The 13,782-nt window shown below is 41.6% G+C and overlaps 1 protein-coding gene across 1 annotated transcript in view; it reads left to right on the top strand.

Moving 5' to 3' along the window:
- Positions 1–433: 433 nt before the first annotated feature.
- si:dkey-1d7.3 (transmembrane protein 132D) overlaps positions 434–13,782 on the top strand; it is a 37,618-nt gene continuing 24,269 nt past the window's right edge. Inside the window, exons 1-3 of the mRNA XM_037751841.1 lie at positions 434–503; positions 5,387–6,287; positions 13,590–13,736. Of these exons, the coding sequence (XP_037607769.1) occupies positions 434–503; positions 5,387–6,287; positions 13,590–13,736 (1,118 nt within the window). The remainder of the gene's footprint in view (positions 504–5,386; positions 6,288–13,589; positions 13,737–13,782) is intronic.

Here is a 13,782-nt window from a genome sequence, read left to right as displayed (position 1 = left end):
TTTAATTTGCTCGCAGCTCTTCTCCCTACCGGCGAGATTACCCACGTGGTTTCTCGTTAATCTGACAGAGGGCACATGTTTACTGATTTCTATCATGGGAATAGCTGTGCCTGCCTGCCTGCCTGTTGCTGTGTGTGCTCCCGGAGGAAAACATCATCCATCCATCCATCCATCCATCCAAGAGGAACCAAAAAGGAGATTGAACAACAGACTATTCCAGATGCAACAAGACGGAGCGTTGTGTGGATAAAGGAAGTGAACCATCGGGTTTGTTTTCACTTGATCCTTCCACAGTCAGAGGAAATAACTTTAACCGGACATCAGACAATGTAGCTTTCTTCCAACCGGCTGCAGACAGTCACCAACGCTTACCTGCTGCCTGTCGGTGCGCACCTGGAGGGCGCAGCAGCAGAAATCTGCAACTTTTGCGGAAATGATGCCCAACTTTGCCCTCCGTGCATTGCTCCCAGTGGTCGCAGTGGCTGTTCTTACAGCTGTTAAAGGTGAGATCTATGACTGCTTTAATGAACTCTGATTTTATGCATCTATTGGTCATGTGTGTGTTGGAGCAGACAGGGAACTTCTTCACATATATGAAAATAACTGGGTTGGAAGTATAGCCTAAAGGCTCCAGCTGTGTTTATGAAGATGAAATGAGTATATATGCTCTTATATTTGCTTTATTGCCCCCATTGAAGTTCTGGTGTAATCTCACATGCACAAAATAGGATTTTTAGAAAATTAATTTTAATTAATTATAACCCCCCCTCCATCCCTATAACTATAAATATTACTGCACCATTAAATAAGCAGAGTTAATTTCATAAACAATTACATTTATACATATAAATGAATTAAATCCGATAGCAACATAAATGAAACATATACCAAACAAAAACAAAAAAAATAAATAAATAAAAAAAATAATAAAAAAAGGAAAGGACCAAAAAAAACCCAGAAAAATAAGTAAATTAATAAGAAAAAAAAAAGAAAAAAAAAAAGTATAAGTTGTGAAATATATGTACTATGGGGTCACATTGGGATTTTAAAAAAAATGTCCAATGATGTGTTCAGGTGCCTGGCTTTATGAGGACGCAGGGCTTGTGTTTTCCTATTTTTTAGGATTTTGTGGCAACTACCTCTGTCCATTTCATTGTCCCTCTGTCTAAATGAAAGTGTGTGCATCTGTGGGATTAAAGAGGCCTGGTGCCGTGGTTGCACAGCTGTTTCTCTGCTTGTTTAAAGATAACCTGCATCGGGAAGCTATGAAGTCCCAGTGAGCCTGCCTGTCTCTCTGTGATACCGGTATCATGCGAAAGACTATACTTTCTGAGATTTCCCTGGGTTTATATCTGTGCATGGTATCTGTGTGTGCATTTTTTCCCATCATGCATATGTGGGACTGCTGTATTTTCTGCTATAGTGCAGGACTCAGCTGTGCTCTTAATGCATGTCTAAGTGATAGAGTTCAGCCTTTTGATATCTTCCCTGCATGGGACCCATGAATATGCATGGCAAGGCTTATCTTTCAGTCCAGTCACACATGAGCCGCCTGTTGTGTGAACGAGCCCGTCTGAGGTTGAACTAACATTTATAATTGGAGTTCTTTTTAATATCACAAGTCAAGACATTTCAGGAGATCCAGACGGCACATTAATAGCTGATCAATAATATGTTCAGTGATGTATAGCAGTGTATAGCAGCAGTGGGACTCATTTTCAGAAGCTGCAACTAAAAATACTGTCATCCTAACGAATGATGTTTTACCAAAACATCCATTCACACTTTGTCTCACAGACCAGCAATGCCAGTGTGTGAGCATTACTTCCAATCATCATCTCAGTATGAACTATGTCCTTTCCCAGTCAGACATGCTCGCTTTGACCTGCAGTATACACCTGCGACGTGATCGGGGGCCAGATTTATGAGGATATATTTTTAACAAGATGGATTTACAACCTTGACACGGTACCAGCCAGACTATTATTGTGCATGGTCTCTTTATACAGCCAATTAGACTGTTGTCAGGCTATTAAATAGGCGTTATCAGTCGCTATAAGCCCCGTAGATGTGGTTGAAGAGGGGCCTACTACACCCACTAATAGGTTTTATCATCTATTCACATGGTAGATCACCAAAAAAAGGTATAAAAGAACATGACAGCGACCTCTAGCGTAGTAATTGCGACAGGAACAGGTTTCTTTTTCCTAAATGTAAAGAAGTTGTAGTTTTATTGCCTAAACCTAACTGTTTGTTTTGCCTAAATGTAAACAAGTTGTAGTTTTGTTGCCTAAACCTAAATAACTTCTAGTTTTATTGCCTAAACCTAACTGTTTGTTTTGCCTAAATGTAAAGAAGTTGTAGTTCTGTTGCGTAAACCTAATGAAGTTGTAATTTTACTGCCTAAACCTAACTGTTTTTTTTTGCCTAAACATAAATAAGTTGTAGTTTTGTTGCCTAAACCTAAATAACTTCTAGTTTTATTGCCTAAACCTAACTGTTTGTTTTGCCTAAATGTAAAGAAGTTGTAGTTCTGTTGCGTAAACCTGAAGAAGTTGTAGTTTTGTTGCCTAAACCTAATGAAGTTGTAATTTTACTGCCTAAACCTAACTGTTTTTTTTTGCCTAAACATAAATAAGTTGTAGTTTTGTTGCGTAAACCTGATGAAGTTGTAATTTTACTGCCTAAACCTAACTGTTTTTTTTGCCTAAACATAAATAAGTTGTCGTTTTGTTGCCTAAACCTAAAGATGTGGTTTTATTTTACATGTTAGAATGTGTTGCTTTTAAGTTTCACTTTCACTTTTACAATGTAGTAGGCGTAGTAGGCCCCTAATAACCCTCATCTATGGTGCTTATAGTGACTGGTTATGCTATTTAATGGCCTGATAACAGTCTGCTTTATAGCAGACAACTATTGTCCTGTTTTTACATGAAAACTGAAAGTATCCAGACATCTCTCTCCTGCTTGTTATAAAATTAAACTAGAGAGCACAAACCTCTGCCAAAGAATATTTCTCAACTTAAACCCTTAAAACCTAAATTTAATTATTTATCCTACTGTATAAAACTTGCTAGGATTTAGAATCAAGTCCCTTGATTATGATGTTTTAACTATTAACTTCTGTTTATGACTAAAAGCCAATAATCTGCAGCATCAACAAAATCTAATGAGTTTATCCTCGGCCTGGGGACTCTTTTAAAAGGTCTGTTCATAGATAAACTTCATCTCCTTAGTGGAGATGATAAAACGTAAACCATAAAATGTCAGTTCATTTAATCCAATTAGACGATTACACTTTTGTTCTGACGCCCCCAGGTAGACAGATTTACAGCAGCAGACTGGAAATAAAGCATTGATGTACAATTGGATCACCTTTACTCTCCTTGTACTTTTGGTTCGCCTTATTTCTGCAGAAATCATGCAAATGTGATGTGTAGCAGCCAATATCTACCTTGGCCTTTTAATGTGAATCTCCTACAGGCATGGAATCTAAAAGACGGGTTTCCTGTGTGCGTTTCTGAATAGTACATTTTTAATATCAACTCTGACATCTGTATTTTTTTTCACCGGTTCTCCTTTGCCTTCAGAAGGAATATTGATTTACATATAGATGTATTCACAGAATATGGTTAGAAAATCAGAAAATAATGATATGCCGCTTCTGAGGCCTTTACGTTTGCATTCCGATGAGTTATTTTTGGGAAGTACAGAAAGTCAAATTCGCACATTAATTCTGGAGCACTTCAACACAGAGGATGGCACATCGCCAAGGGGTCTTTGGCAGGAGGAGGTGGAAGCTGTCACATGCAGCGTCCTGTTGGGACAAACAGTCATCTCATGGAAGTTACAAGCGAAGCTTTTTAAACCACTCAGAATCTGCATTTGCCATTCCCTTTACTGCATCGCATAGAAGTAGTGCGTGGAGATCGGGGAAATTTAATTTCTGTCGACGTATGAGTATAACCCTGGTGCAAGCAAGAGTTGTACACGTAGTGTTCCTGTGTTTTAGTGCTAGAAATGATAACGACAATGGAGAATATAATATCCCTGAAATCGAGCCATTTTGCAGCAGTAGTGTGTCATTTGGCTAAACATTTAATACGCGACCTGTGGATTTACTATAACTGTTACCATCTGGTTACATTGTATGCACTAGAAAATGACACTGTATATTCTTTTCCCATCAGTCCAACTACATTGAGTGCCATCATTAGACTGTTATATCTGCACTTCATAGAAGTGAATGACTTTGGAGGAGTGCTGGTTTTAACAGTGGTTTTGCTTTTTGAGGGTCACAATGTCAAATAGTCTCTTCAACTTTTAGAGACGGGAGCAGCCGGGGTTTTGCAGTTGCTTGAAAGGCGGGGTGAGGCGAAAATGCTGAGCATTAAAACTGTTCCTTTCATGTTCTCCGTTACACAGCGGTTACGATGGTCCTAAAAATTAATGATCTCATACGTTTAGGGTTATTTTTTCACATTTTTCCGTTTCAAAAGTGCAGATCAATCCGTCTCCTAGCCCACTTTTGGGAAGCACTCGTACTATCAAAGGCCAATTATTTCATGCCTAACCTCTCTCTCCATGTTTCTTACACTCCTCCGCCACAAACACCTTGTGTGTTTTCCTTTGCTCTCCCTTTTTTTTTTCAGTGCAGGAACTACAAGGGGAAAATGAGTCATTGCCTTTAGTTTCACTGCCCTTGGCTTCTCGCGATGACCTATTTGCCCTCACCGACTTTTCTTGATCCCTGTGGCACCCAACTCACCCCGTCCTCGACCTTTTGTCTTGTTTCTAAAGCCCTTTGTCATCCTGCCATCCTCATCAAATGCTCTACATTGAAGTAACTGATTTTGTAAGTGGCCACTGTGTGTATTTCTTAAAGAGGTTATTATGCTTATTTTCAGGTGAATGCTTGTATTTTGGTTTTCTACTAGAACATGTTTACATAAGTTCAAAACACTCTTTATGTTTCTCATACCGGCGCGTCTTTTCACCCCCCCCCCCCCTGAACCAAGCTCTTCAGACTACTCTCTGGTTCCACTCTAACTAGGTTTGTTTGAGGGCGTGTTTCCTAGCTGCTAAGCAGGTATTATGCAAATGTATTACTTGGTGACATCACCACGTTACGGAAGAAAAGGCGGGACTTCAAGCAAGGCGTTTCAGGCAGAGTAACTCTCTTTGGTGCCGACTTTGGTCTTTGTAACTTTGCAGACCTTTTACATGCACAAACAACTATATGACACACTAAAGGAAAGGGAAAAAGCACAAAAGCATAATGGGTCCTCTTTAATAGCAAATGTGAAAACTAATACTGAAATGTTGAGTTTACGCAGCAGTAGAGTGGTTATTGCACTAATCTCTCTTTACAAATTCCTCCTCCCAGTTGCCGAAAGTCAGAAGGTTGCTGTGGACATTGGGACGTCCTCCACCCCATCGCCAGTTTACCCCACCGTCAAATTCCGGGTCCTCAATGTGGACCATGTGCTTCTGAGGCAGGACAGCCCAGGGCCATCAGGGAACTCCAGCCTGAAGGTTCAGACTCAGACTTTTCTCATCACCGGTAAAGGCGCTGGGCTCCTCCAGCCAGCTGTCAACACTTCATACGGGCCCCTCAGCGTGGATGCCCCGATTCCTCCAGACCTGCTCCTCAGTGGGCTCAGGATCCTGCCAGTCATTTTGGTCCGACAGGTTCGCTCCTCATCCCCCGTTGTCAAGATTCTCTTCCACATGCCAACGGAAAGTGACATCGCTGTCGGGCAAGAAAAGAGCACCGGAGCCGATAAGGCAAAGGATGGAGCTCACTGTGTGACGGCGTACGCCTTCTGGGAGACGAGGGAGGTTCGCGGGGCATGCCTGGTGTCTCCGGGTGGATTCTGCGTAGCACAGCTGAAGCCAGAACCGGCCTGGTTCAGCTCAGGCAGCCGATCGAGCAGCTCCAGCAGGGAAGCAGGACGGATCGAAGGAATTAAGGGGCTTCAGGGGAACCTCGTGGAAGTCTATTTCCAGAGTCGGAGGGATCAGACGGGCCAGTGTGCCCCGCAGGATAGCCTGCAGCGTGTAGGAGTGGGAAGAGGAAGAGACTCCGGGGGATCAGGGACACCGATGAGGCGGATAGGAAGTGTCAATCTGCTCCGAACTCCACCGGGGAACCCCACCTTTTTTCGACTGAGGCTGGGAGGCGCCGTGGTGATTCAGACCTCTTCAAAGCCCCTGAAGGCCGCAGACGTCGCTACTTTCTACGTCTTCCTGGCCAGCACATCTACCCTGGAAAGTTTTACTCTCAGGTGAGAGATTTTTTCTTTATCAGGCTGCTCTTGACATTGTGGAAAATATGTTCACTTTCTTGCCAAGTTAGATAAGCAGTTGTGGTTTTACAGGAGGTTATGTGCCGGACTATTCCTTGGCCCCTGATCAGTAACTTCTTGAAGTCTTCTCTGAGCATCACGACGATGACAAGACTCAACTAAGAAATAGTCTGGCATATAACCTCTCTCTAAAACCAAATGACAATATATAACGTGTTCATTAGTGAGCTTAAGAGGTACTGATTTAAAGACACAACAAAACCAGCCTTGCTGTTTCCCCCTGTTTTCAGCCTTTATGCCTCATATTTACTAGACAAACTGTGCACCACAGTTCGGACATGTACCTGTCCTCTAGCATTAGATTTTATGTTGGACAATTATTTTTGTAATTGTATAAATGTATTTTTTAAGTCCAAATCAGGTCTTTAGTCATTTGAGTTACATCGTCTTAAGTCCTACAGGGGGAGCCCAAGCCAAGTCTTCTTGATCACGTTGCTAAGGTGTCTTTCAGGTTGAAACTTTTTTCAATCAAAGTTGAGTTTATAGTGCTTTTTTAATTTTTTTTTTTACATAAGACCAAGAAATTTCAATGTAGAGGTCTATACACTAAATATTTAAAGTGTGTGGCTATACAAGGCCTGCGTGGTGGTTTACCAGTTCAAAACACGAGACCTGAATGGTTTGCTTTTAAGTCTTACATCAAATTAAAACTCAATGTGAAGTGCGTCAAGTCTCACAGCAGTGAAGTTTAGCTCCGCTTCTCATTTTTGTGACTTAAGTTTCAACTCTCATGTCAGACATTTTTAACATGTATTATTCTGTAGAGGTTAGACCCACTTTAGATACATTCTACTGGTTGTTTTGCATGTATTGTGGTGATATTGATGCCAGATTTGGATAGCTAAGTAGCTTTTTCTATAAGCCACAGATGTCAGTGCCCAACCCGATCTCACAAGAAGGTGTATGATTGACATTACAAGGACATTCTGCGTGTCATGAGGATGCATTTTAGGCTTTTCTTGTGTCATTTGTACGCCACGCAACAAAATTATTATAAACTATTATACAGTTAGGTTTAGGGAAAACGTCACAATTGGGCTTGATATAAATACGTAAACTAAGTACAATACCTACGGAAACAACGTAACATAAGTAACACGTCACAAACGTCACCAAAAAAAACACTTGAGAAAGGTTACGCATGTAACTTACAAAACAAAACACCGGTCTCAAACACTGGTCTCCCGGTTGAAAGTCCTGTGTTTGTTGGACCCGTTCGTTTCCAGAGCCGCCCACCACAAGCAGTCTTTCTCACTTTTTATTCTACGTTAGGGCTGCACAATTAATCCAAATTTTATCTAAATGACAATATGGCCTACTGCAAAAGGAAGCACAATATTTGTTAAAGGCGAAATGTGTGTCAAAATACCATTTTTAATTTAATATTGTGCTGCAGAGATGTCCTGGCCTACACATCATATTCTAATGTTTGGTGGAGATCCCTGCAAAAATAATGATTTTATTATGTTTTTCGATAAAAATTAGAATAATTATGTAAAAATGATAATTCCCTTTAATATTGCAAATCACATCGCAATTGCAATATCAGTCAAAATAATCGCCATTGGATATTTTTTTCACAATCGATCTACGTCACTAGCTCTGCGCGTAGCATATTTACGCGGATGCATTGGACTCACTACAGACTACAAATGAAGCGCCAAAAACAAGAACGGTGTTCAAATTGCAAGCTAAATTCCTTATGGATTACGTGTTATTCACACGCCTTTTCGTACGAATGGGCTGCTGTGCTATAGCCTGTGCCGTTTAGATTAAATTACACTGAACCAGGATAACCACATTACACACTGTAGTATGCCAACATCCAATTTTTGGCCCTACATAACTAAATAAAATGTGTTTAGCTTAAAATGTCATTCCCAGAAAACATTAAAATTATTCAACTATGTTGCTGAGTCAGCAGAGGCCACGAGTTTAGGGGGAGTCACATAAAATTTAATTGAAACATATGAAGCAGAAAAAGAGACTGAAACCGAGTGGAATCGCCATGATGAACAGTATATTTGAGCATCTTCATGAAGGATAAGCTCCATGCATTTAAATGGTTACTTAAGGCACTCGAATGCTGATGGGGCTCGCCATCAAGGCCGTTCGGTAAAATGCTTGAGCGCCAACATGACTTGTGTTGTCTGCCAGTCTCACTGGCTTCATAAATTACTGACATGTTATATCAGTAGTCTACTTCAACTTTCTCCGTTAGTGGGGGAGTTATGGAGAGCACTCTTCCATAAACAGGGAAATAATTGGCAAATGATTCACCGGTTTCCATATCTCAACATCCCACGAACGTTTCAACAAGGTTCTCAGGGTATTTGACTTCATAAATAATGCATCGATTTAATGGAGCAGGAAAACAAATAACTAACATCTCCCTCACTCCTGTGGGTAAAAGTGGAGTTAATATAAAAGCAGCCCTGTCGCGCTGACACCACCTGCAGTTCTATCTGTTCCAAAGTTTCTGCCTTTTGATGCACATCACTGAGTGGAAATTGTTTTTATCAGAATGCTTCAGATCAGTGACGTGCAAAGCCATCGCAGTGAGGTTTCCAGTCTTTACTCAGCTTAATGGTTTTGTTTGAAACGCAAGACAAATTTTTTCCTCTTAATCCCGTGATTTAGTGATATCATGCTGCAAACAACATACCAACCCGGCGGTAATCTGCGGCCGGATGCGGGCAAATGGAGAGAAATGTTAAGATATGTGTATTAATCCATAGGAGAACATAGTTAAACCTGTGGCTGTGTGTCAGTCGATCCCTTCTCAAATATCAGACACAAACATGCCTGCACATACAGACTCAGTGACCTTGATGTAGCTCCGCTATCATCGTTGAATAAGATTTGGTAGAGAGACGCCGACTCTTTAACATCTGCTGTTGTTTTTTGACTATTTGGGAGGATTTACCACCTGATTCCCCCAAAATCTGAGTCACTGACTCTACAAGGTCAGTGATTTCACTCCGTGTATTTCTGACCCACTGCCACATCCAGAATGAGATTGGACAAGAAGAGGGGACGGAGTCCAGCAGTGGTTAAGTCCAAGTGAACGCGAGCTCTGAGGAGCTTGGCAAAGTGATTGATTCCTCCTGGGAGAAATCCCTGCTCTACTTCACTCTTTGGCCCAAGATTGAGTCCACTCTGCGGCAGGGTTAGGCAAGATAATCTGTGGCCCTGATTGAAAATGAATCAAGAGGTTAACCCTTTACGGTGGAGATGATGCCGGCTGACTGCCAGGATTAACCATGTAGATGTGTGTGTGCGTGCGTAGTTTGTAAGGCCATCGTACCCACCTGTTAAGTGCACAGGCAGCTTGTAAACGCAACATTTATTTAAAAGAAACTATGAACATTTCATCAGGTGGAATATCAAGCATTTTGTGAGCTTGCATTTAAGTAGAAAAAAGCAGATGTACCAACAATTATATAGCAGAATATCTGAGAAAACACAATGTCCACAGACAACAAAAGAACAACCCATTTTCTCCTACATAAATGGCTAACAATTAATGAAATTAACAGGCAAACAACAAGAGATATTGACTGAGTTTGGTAAAAACAGCAGTGAAGAGTTGTTAACTTTACCGCTCGATATCCATTCTGCCCCTCCCACCCCCCACCTGGCTGTGGTCATGAACTCTGGGTAGTGACTGACAAAGACAAAAGAGCGAGGACAGAAGTGGCCGAAATGAGGTTTCTCCGCGGGGAGTATCTCGTGTCTGCTTGCGGGCGAGAAACTCAGTGATCCGGGAAGATTGTGGCATTGAGTTACTGCTCCTCCACACTCAACGGGACCAGGCTGAAGTGGTTCGTACCCCCGGGAAGGATGGTCATCAGGTGCTGCTGTCACTGTTGACGCTTAGCTGGACGAGCAGCGAGAAAATGAGTCAGGTGATGGAGGTGGTTTGGTTAGATTGTGATAAAACATTTAAAACTTTGGAAAAAATATTGACAATTGTCTATAATTTGAAACACAATCTGTGATCAGAATAACAAATTATCACCTCTTTTTTTAATAGAAGATATCAGAAAAAAATTAAGAATTAAAGGAACAGTGTGTAATATTTTGAGGGATCTATTTGCAGAGAGAGGATGTTTTCATTAGTGTATAATCACCTGAAACTAAGAATCGTTGTGTTTTTGTTAGCTTAGAATGAGCCCTTCATATTTACATAGGGTGCGGGTCATCTTCACAGAGTCCACCATGTTGCTCCGCCATGTTTCTACAGTAACCCAGAGTGGACAAACCAAACACTGGCTCTAAAGAGAGCCTTTTGTGTTTTTATGTCACCTGCAGGCTACCATAGTTCTCCGACATGCTTGTGAAACTGTGGCACACTTGTCAACCCTCACAATTTTTCCCGGGAGACACTCTCCTGGTTTTCTCCCGGGGTCACAATTCTCCCGTATTTCTTCCGGTTTATGACAAATTTTTACACTTTTTTTCCTTTTTGTTATCTCAACCTGTTTCTGGAACTGAACAATGTGTATAATCCCAACTTTTTCCACCTGGACGACAATAGAACGACACTGCCGTTTTCCGGCGGAAGAGAGCTCTATGCTTGCGACACAGTGCAGTTTGAGCTCATGTTTAAGCTGCGCTCGCCACATCGTGCTGCGCCCATAGTTGGGCTTTGCTCGATGCAGCGAAAAGACGCCTTGGCGCTGCGCTAGCCATCGGAAATAACGTGTTTCAGAGCGCAGTGGTGCCGTTGTCGCGTTGTGTCTGAAAGGACCTTCAGTGAGTGAGAGATGGAGAGAGAAATGGAGAGTACTAAGAGAGAGAAATACTCAAGTGCAAGCAAAAATAAATACAAACAGATGAATATTAGTTTATGCCAAGTTCACACGCCAAGTTCACACCAGATGGGTGAATTATTCAGTTTCCTTTCCTGGGAGTTAGAGGAAAAATCAAAAGTTTAACATTAAACTCCTGTTGTAGTGTACTTAAAGACCCCCCCCTCTTTGGCTTTGAAATCCTCCCTTTTTTTTAAGGTCTCAAGGTTGGCAAGTATGAACTGCGGTAGCCGCCTTCTGACCTCTGTTGCTCCTAAAGTAGTGTTATTATAGTAAGGATGGCCTCTGAGCGAGGCGAACGGTGTTACCACGGTTTTGCACTTGGCAGCTCACATTACTGCAGTCTTGGAAAGAGAGGAGTGAGCGGAGGGGTACACAGCTGGTTGAAATCTGCAACCACACCACTAGATGTCGCCAAACCCTACATACTGTCCCTTTAAGAAAACAACAGATCTAATATTTTCCAAAATGAGGTCTCAGTTTTAAAAAAAAATCAAATTCCTTGGTCTGCCTGCTTGATCTACGTAATCAAATCAATATTTATATACATTATATTTCAAACATTCTTTCAAATTGTAGATGAAAGTGTAATTTTGCCTTTGGCTACAAGCTGTTTGATCCAGAAAATCATCTGTCTTTATCCAGCACTTGTTGCATCATCAACTTGTCAATTTGCTTCAAAGACAAATTCTGTGCTTGTGTTTTGTCTGTCGAAAAAAAACCTGACCTTGACCCTGTCTCGATGCTTATTGATCAGTCTGGTTGCTGTTTGATTACTAATCAGTATTTGTAATTGTGTGTGCTGAACACGAGGACATGCATTATTGTGGCATGAATAGGTTAAATGTGTCTCTTTCTCTGTCAGTTTTAATGTTGCTCAGCTATTTAAATGCTGTTTTGTTGCTGAAATGACAAAGTACAGGTTGTTAAAATGGACAGATTGATTGCTCTGAAATAGCAGGTTGCCTCTCTAAACCATTACTGGGCAGCAAATATGTAAAAAACAAACAAAAAAAAAGTGTTTCTACATTCATTTCCAAGTATATTATCTTTGTTTTGAATCTGGGTGTATTAATGAAATGTATCACTATCAGTCCATGAAGTGGACGTGGAAGAGGGACACAGCTAGAAAGTAGTAAAATCTGACACTTCTAATAAGTTTGTGTCTGAACATGCTGATGGCAGGAACAGAATATGCGGCAGGCGTAATGAAAGCGTAGATCTGTCCGTCCTGGTATCAACAGGTGGCAACAGGTGACGGAAGTTTAATGGTATTTTGAACGTGTTTACTTCACCTTTGCTTTTTTCCATTTCTTTTCCTCTCATGGCCACAGTCTTCCCCGTTGGATGTCACACATGATCTCGAGATTGTCTCGCCGACTTCAATCCGGCGACATTCACAGTTTGCAAACCTAATACAACACCTTATCGAGGTTGAGGTTTTCTCAAATCATCCTCAGCATGAACATCCTGCTGACAAAACCTGCGGGAGCTGAGTGATGCTCTTGAGTGAGCGTGAGCTCGAATTCCCTCTGGAGCGTTTCCAGCGCCTCGTTGAATCCCCGCCACGAGGAAATTGGCCCGTTTTGGAAACACACGAAGCTCCCCGCCCCACAGCTAGGTGTCTGTGTGAGAGCAGATTAGTGAATCACTGCATTTTAAACGGGGATCAGAAGCGACATCTCGCCTTAAATAACCACTTTATGACCCTTTCCTGTGATATTTGACGTGAACGATTTAGCAGAGAGAGTTCTGCTTTTAAAAAAACAAAAAAACACAAAGGGGCTTGTTTGATTGTTGGACCTCGAGGACTGTCTGGGTCCATTCACATTATTTATAATAAACGTTCCATCTCTTCTGGCAGAGCGATGTGTGTGTCTGAATCAGACATGTGATTAACTAATTCCACAGTTGTCCCCGGGGGCTAATGGGAATAAATACCCCTGCTAATTCTCAGTCTGCCGGCAGCCTGCGACACATCAGTCTGTCGGTGACTCACCTCGTTAGGCACAACATGGGTGACTAAACACCAAATGGACACATACAAAACACGCACATGTATACATATACATACATTATACCTGTATAATTACTTTTACAAAAGCTTTGTGACAGTATTGCTGCAGATACAAAAGACACAGATGTTCATAATTCAAGTACATCTGTTCAATATTGGAACATTATTATACTGTATTGTTCTGTACTGCATATATTGCACATTATGTGCTTGCAACCTTTGTTGGTATTAAAAGAGTCAGAAACCTCACAAACAAAATTACAGCACATGAAGCTTTTACTTTACACAGCTCGCATCAAATCTGAGTCAGTTAATGAGACATCTTGTGAGTGAAATTCACGCTTTGCACTAACTGGATCATGTATTTATTTATTTATGCATTTACCACAGGGGGACAGTGAAAACGGGCCTGTCATTCAGCGCGGCGCGGCCCAGTGACTCAGCGCTGTGGGACATCGTCGTGGAGCCTGGCAGAGGAGCGTCTCCCAGCGCTGTCTCCGTCGTCTGCCAGAGGAAGGTCGCCGTCACCGCAAAGAGGTCAGTCGTGTACTTTCTCCAACACATAAACAACAACCTTTTATCT

This window comes from Sebastes umbrosus, chromosome 19 (genome assembly GCF_015220745.1).
Source record: "Sebastes umbrosus isolate fSebUmb1 chromosome 19, fSebUmb1.pri, whole genome shotgun sequence".
Classification (NCBI taxonomy): Eukaryota; Metazoa; Chordata; class Actinopteri; order Perciformes; family Sebastidae; genus Sebastes; species Sebastes umbrosus.
This window is presented reverse-complemented; position numbering and strand designations above follow the sequence as displayed.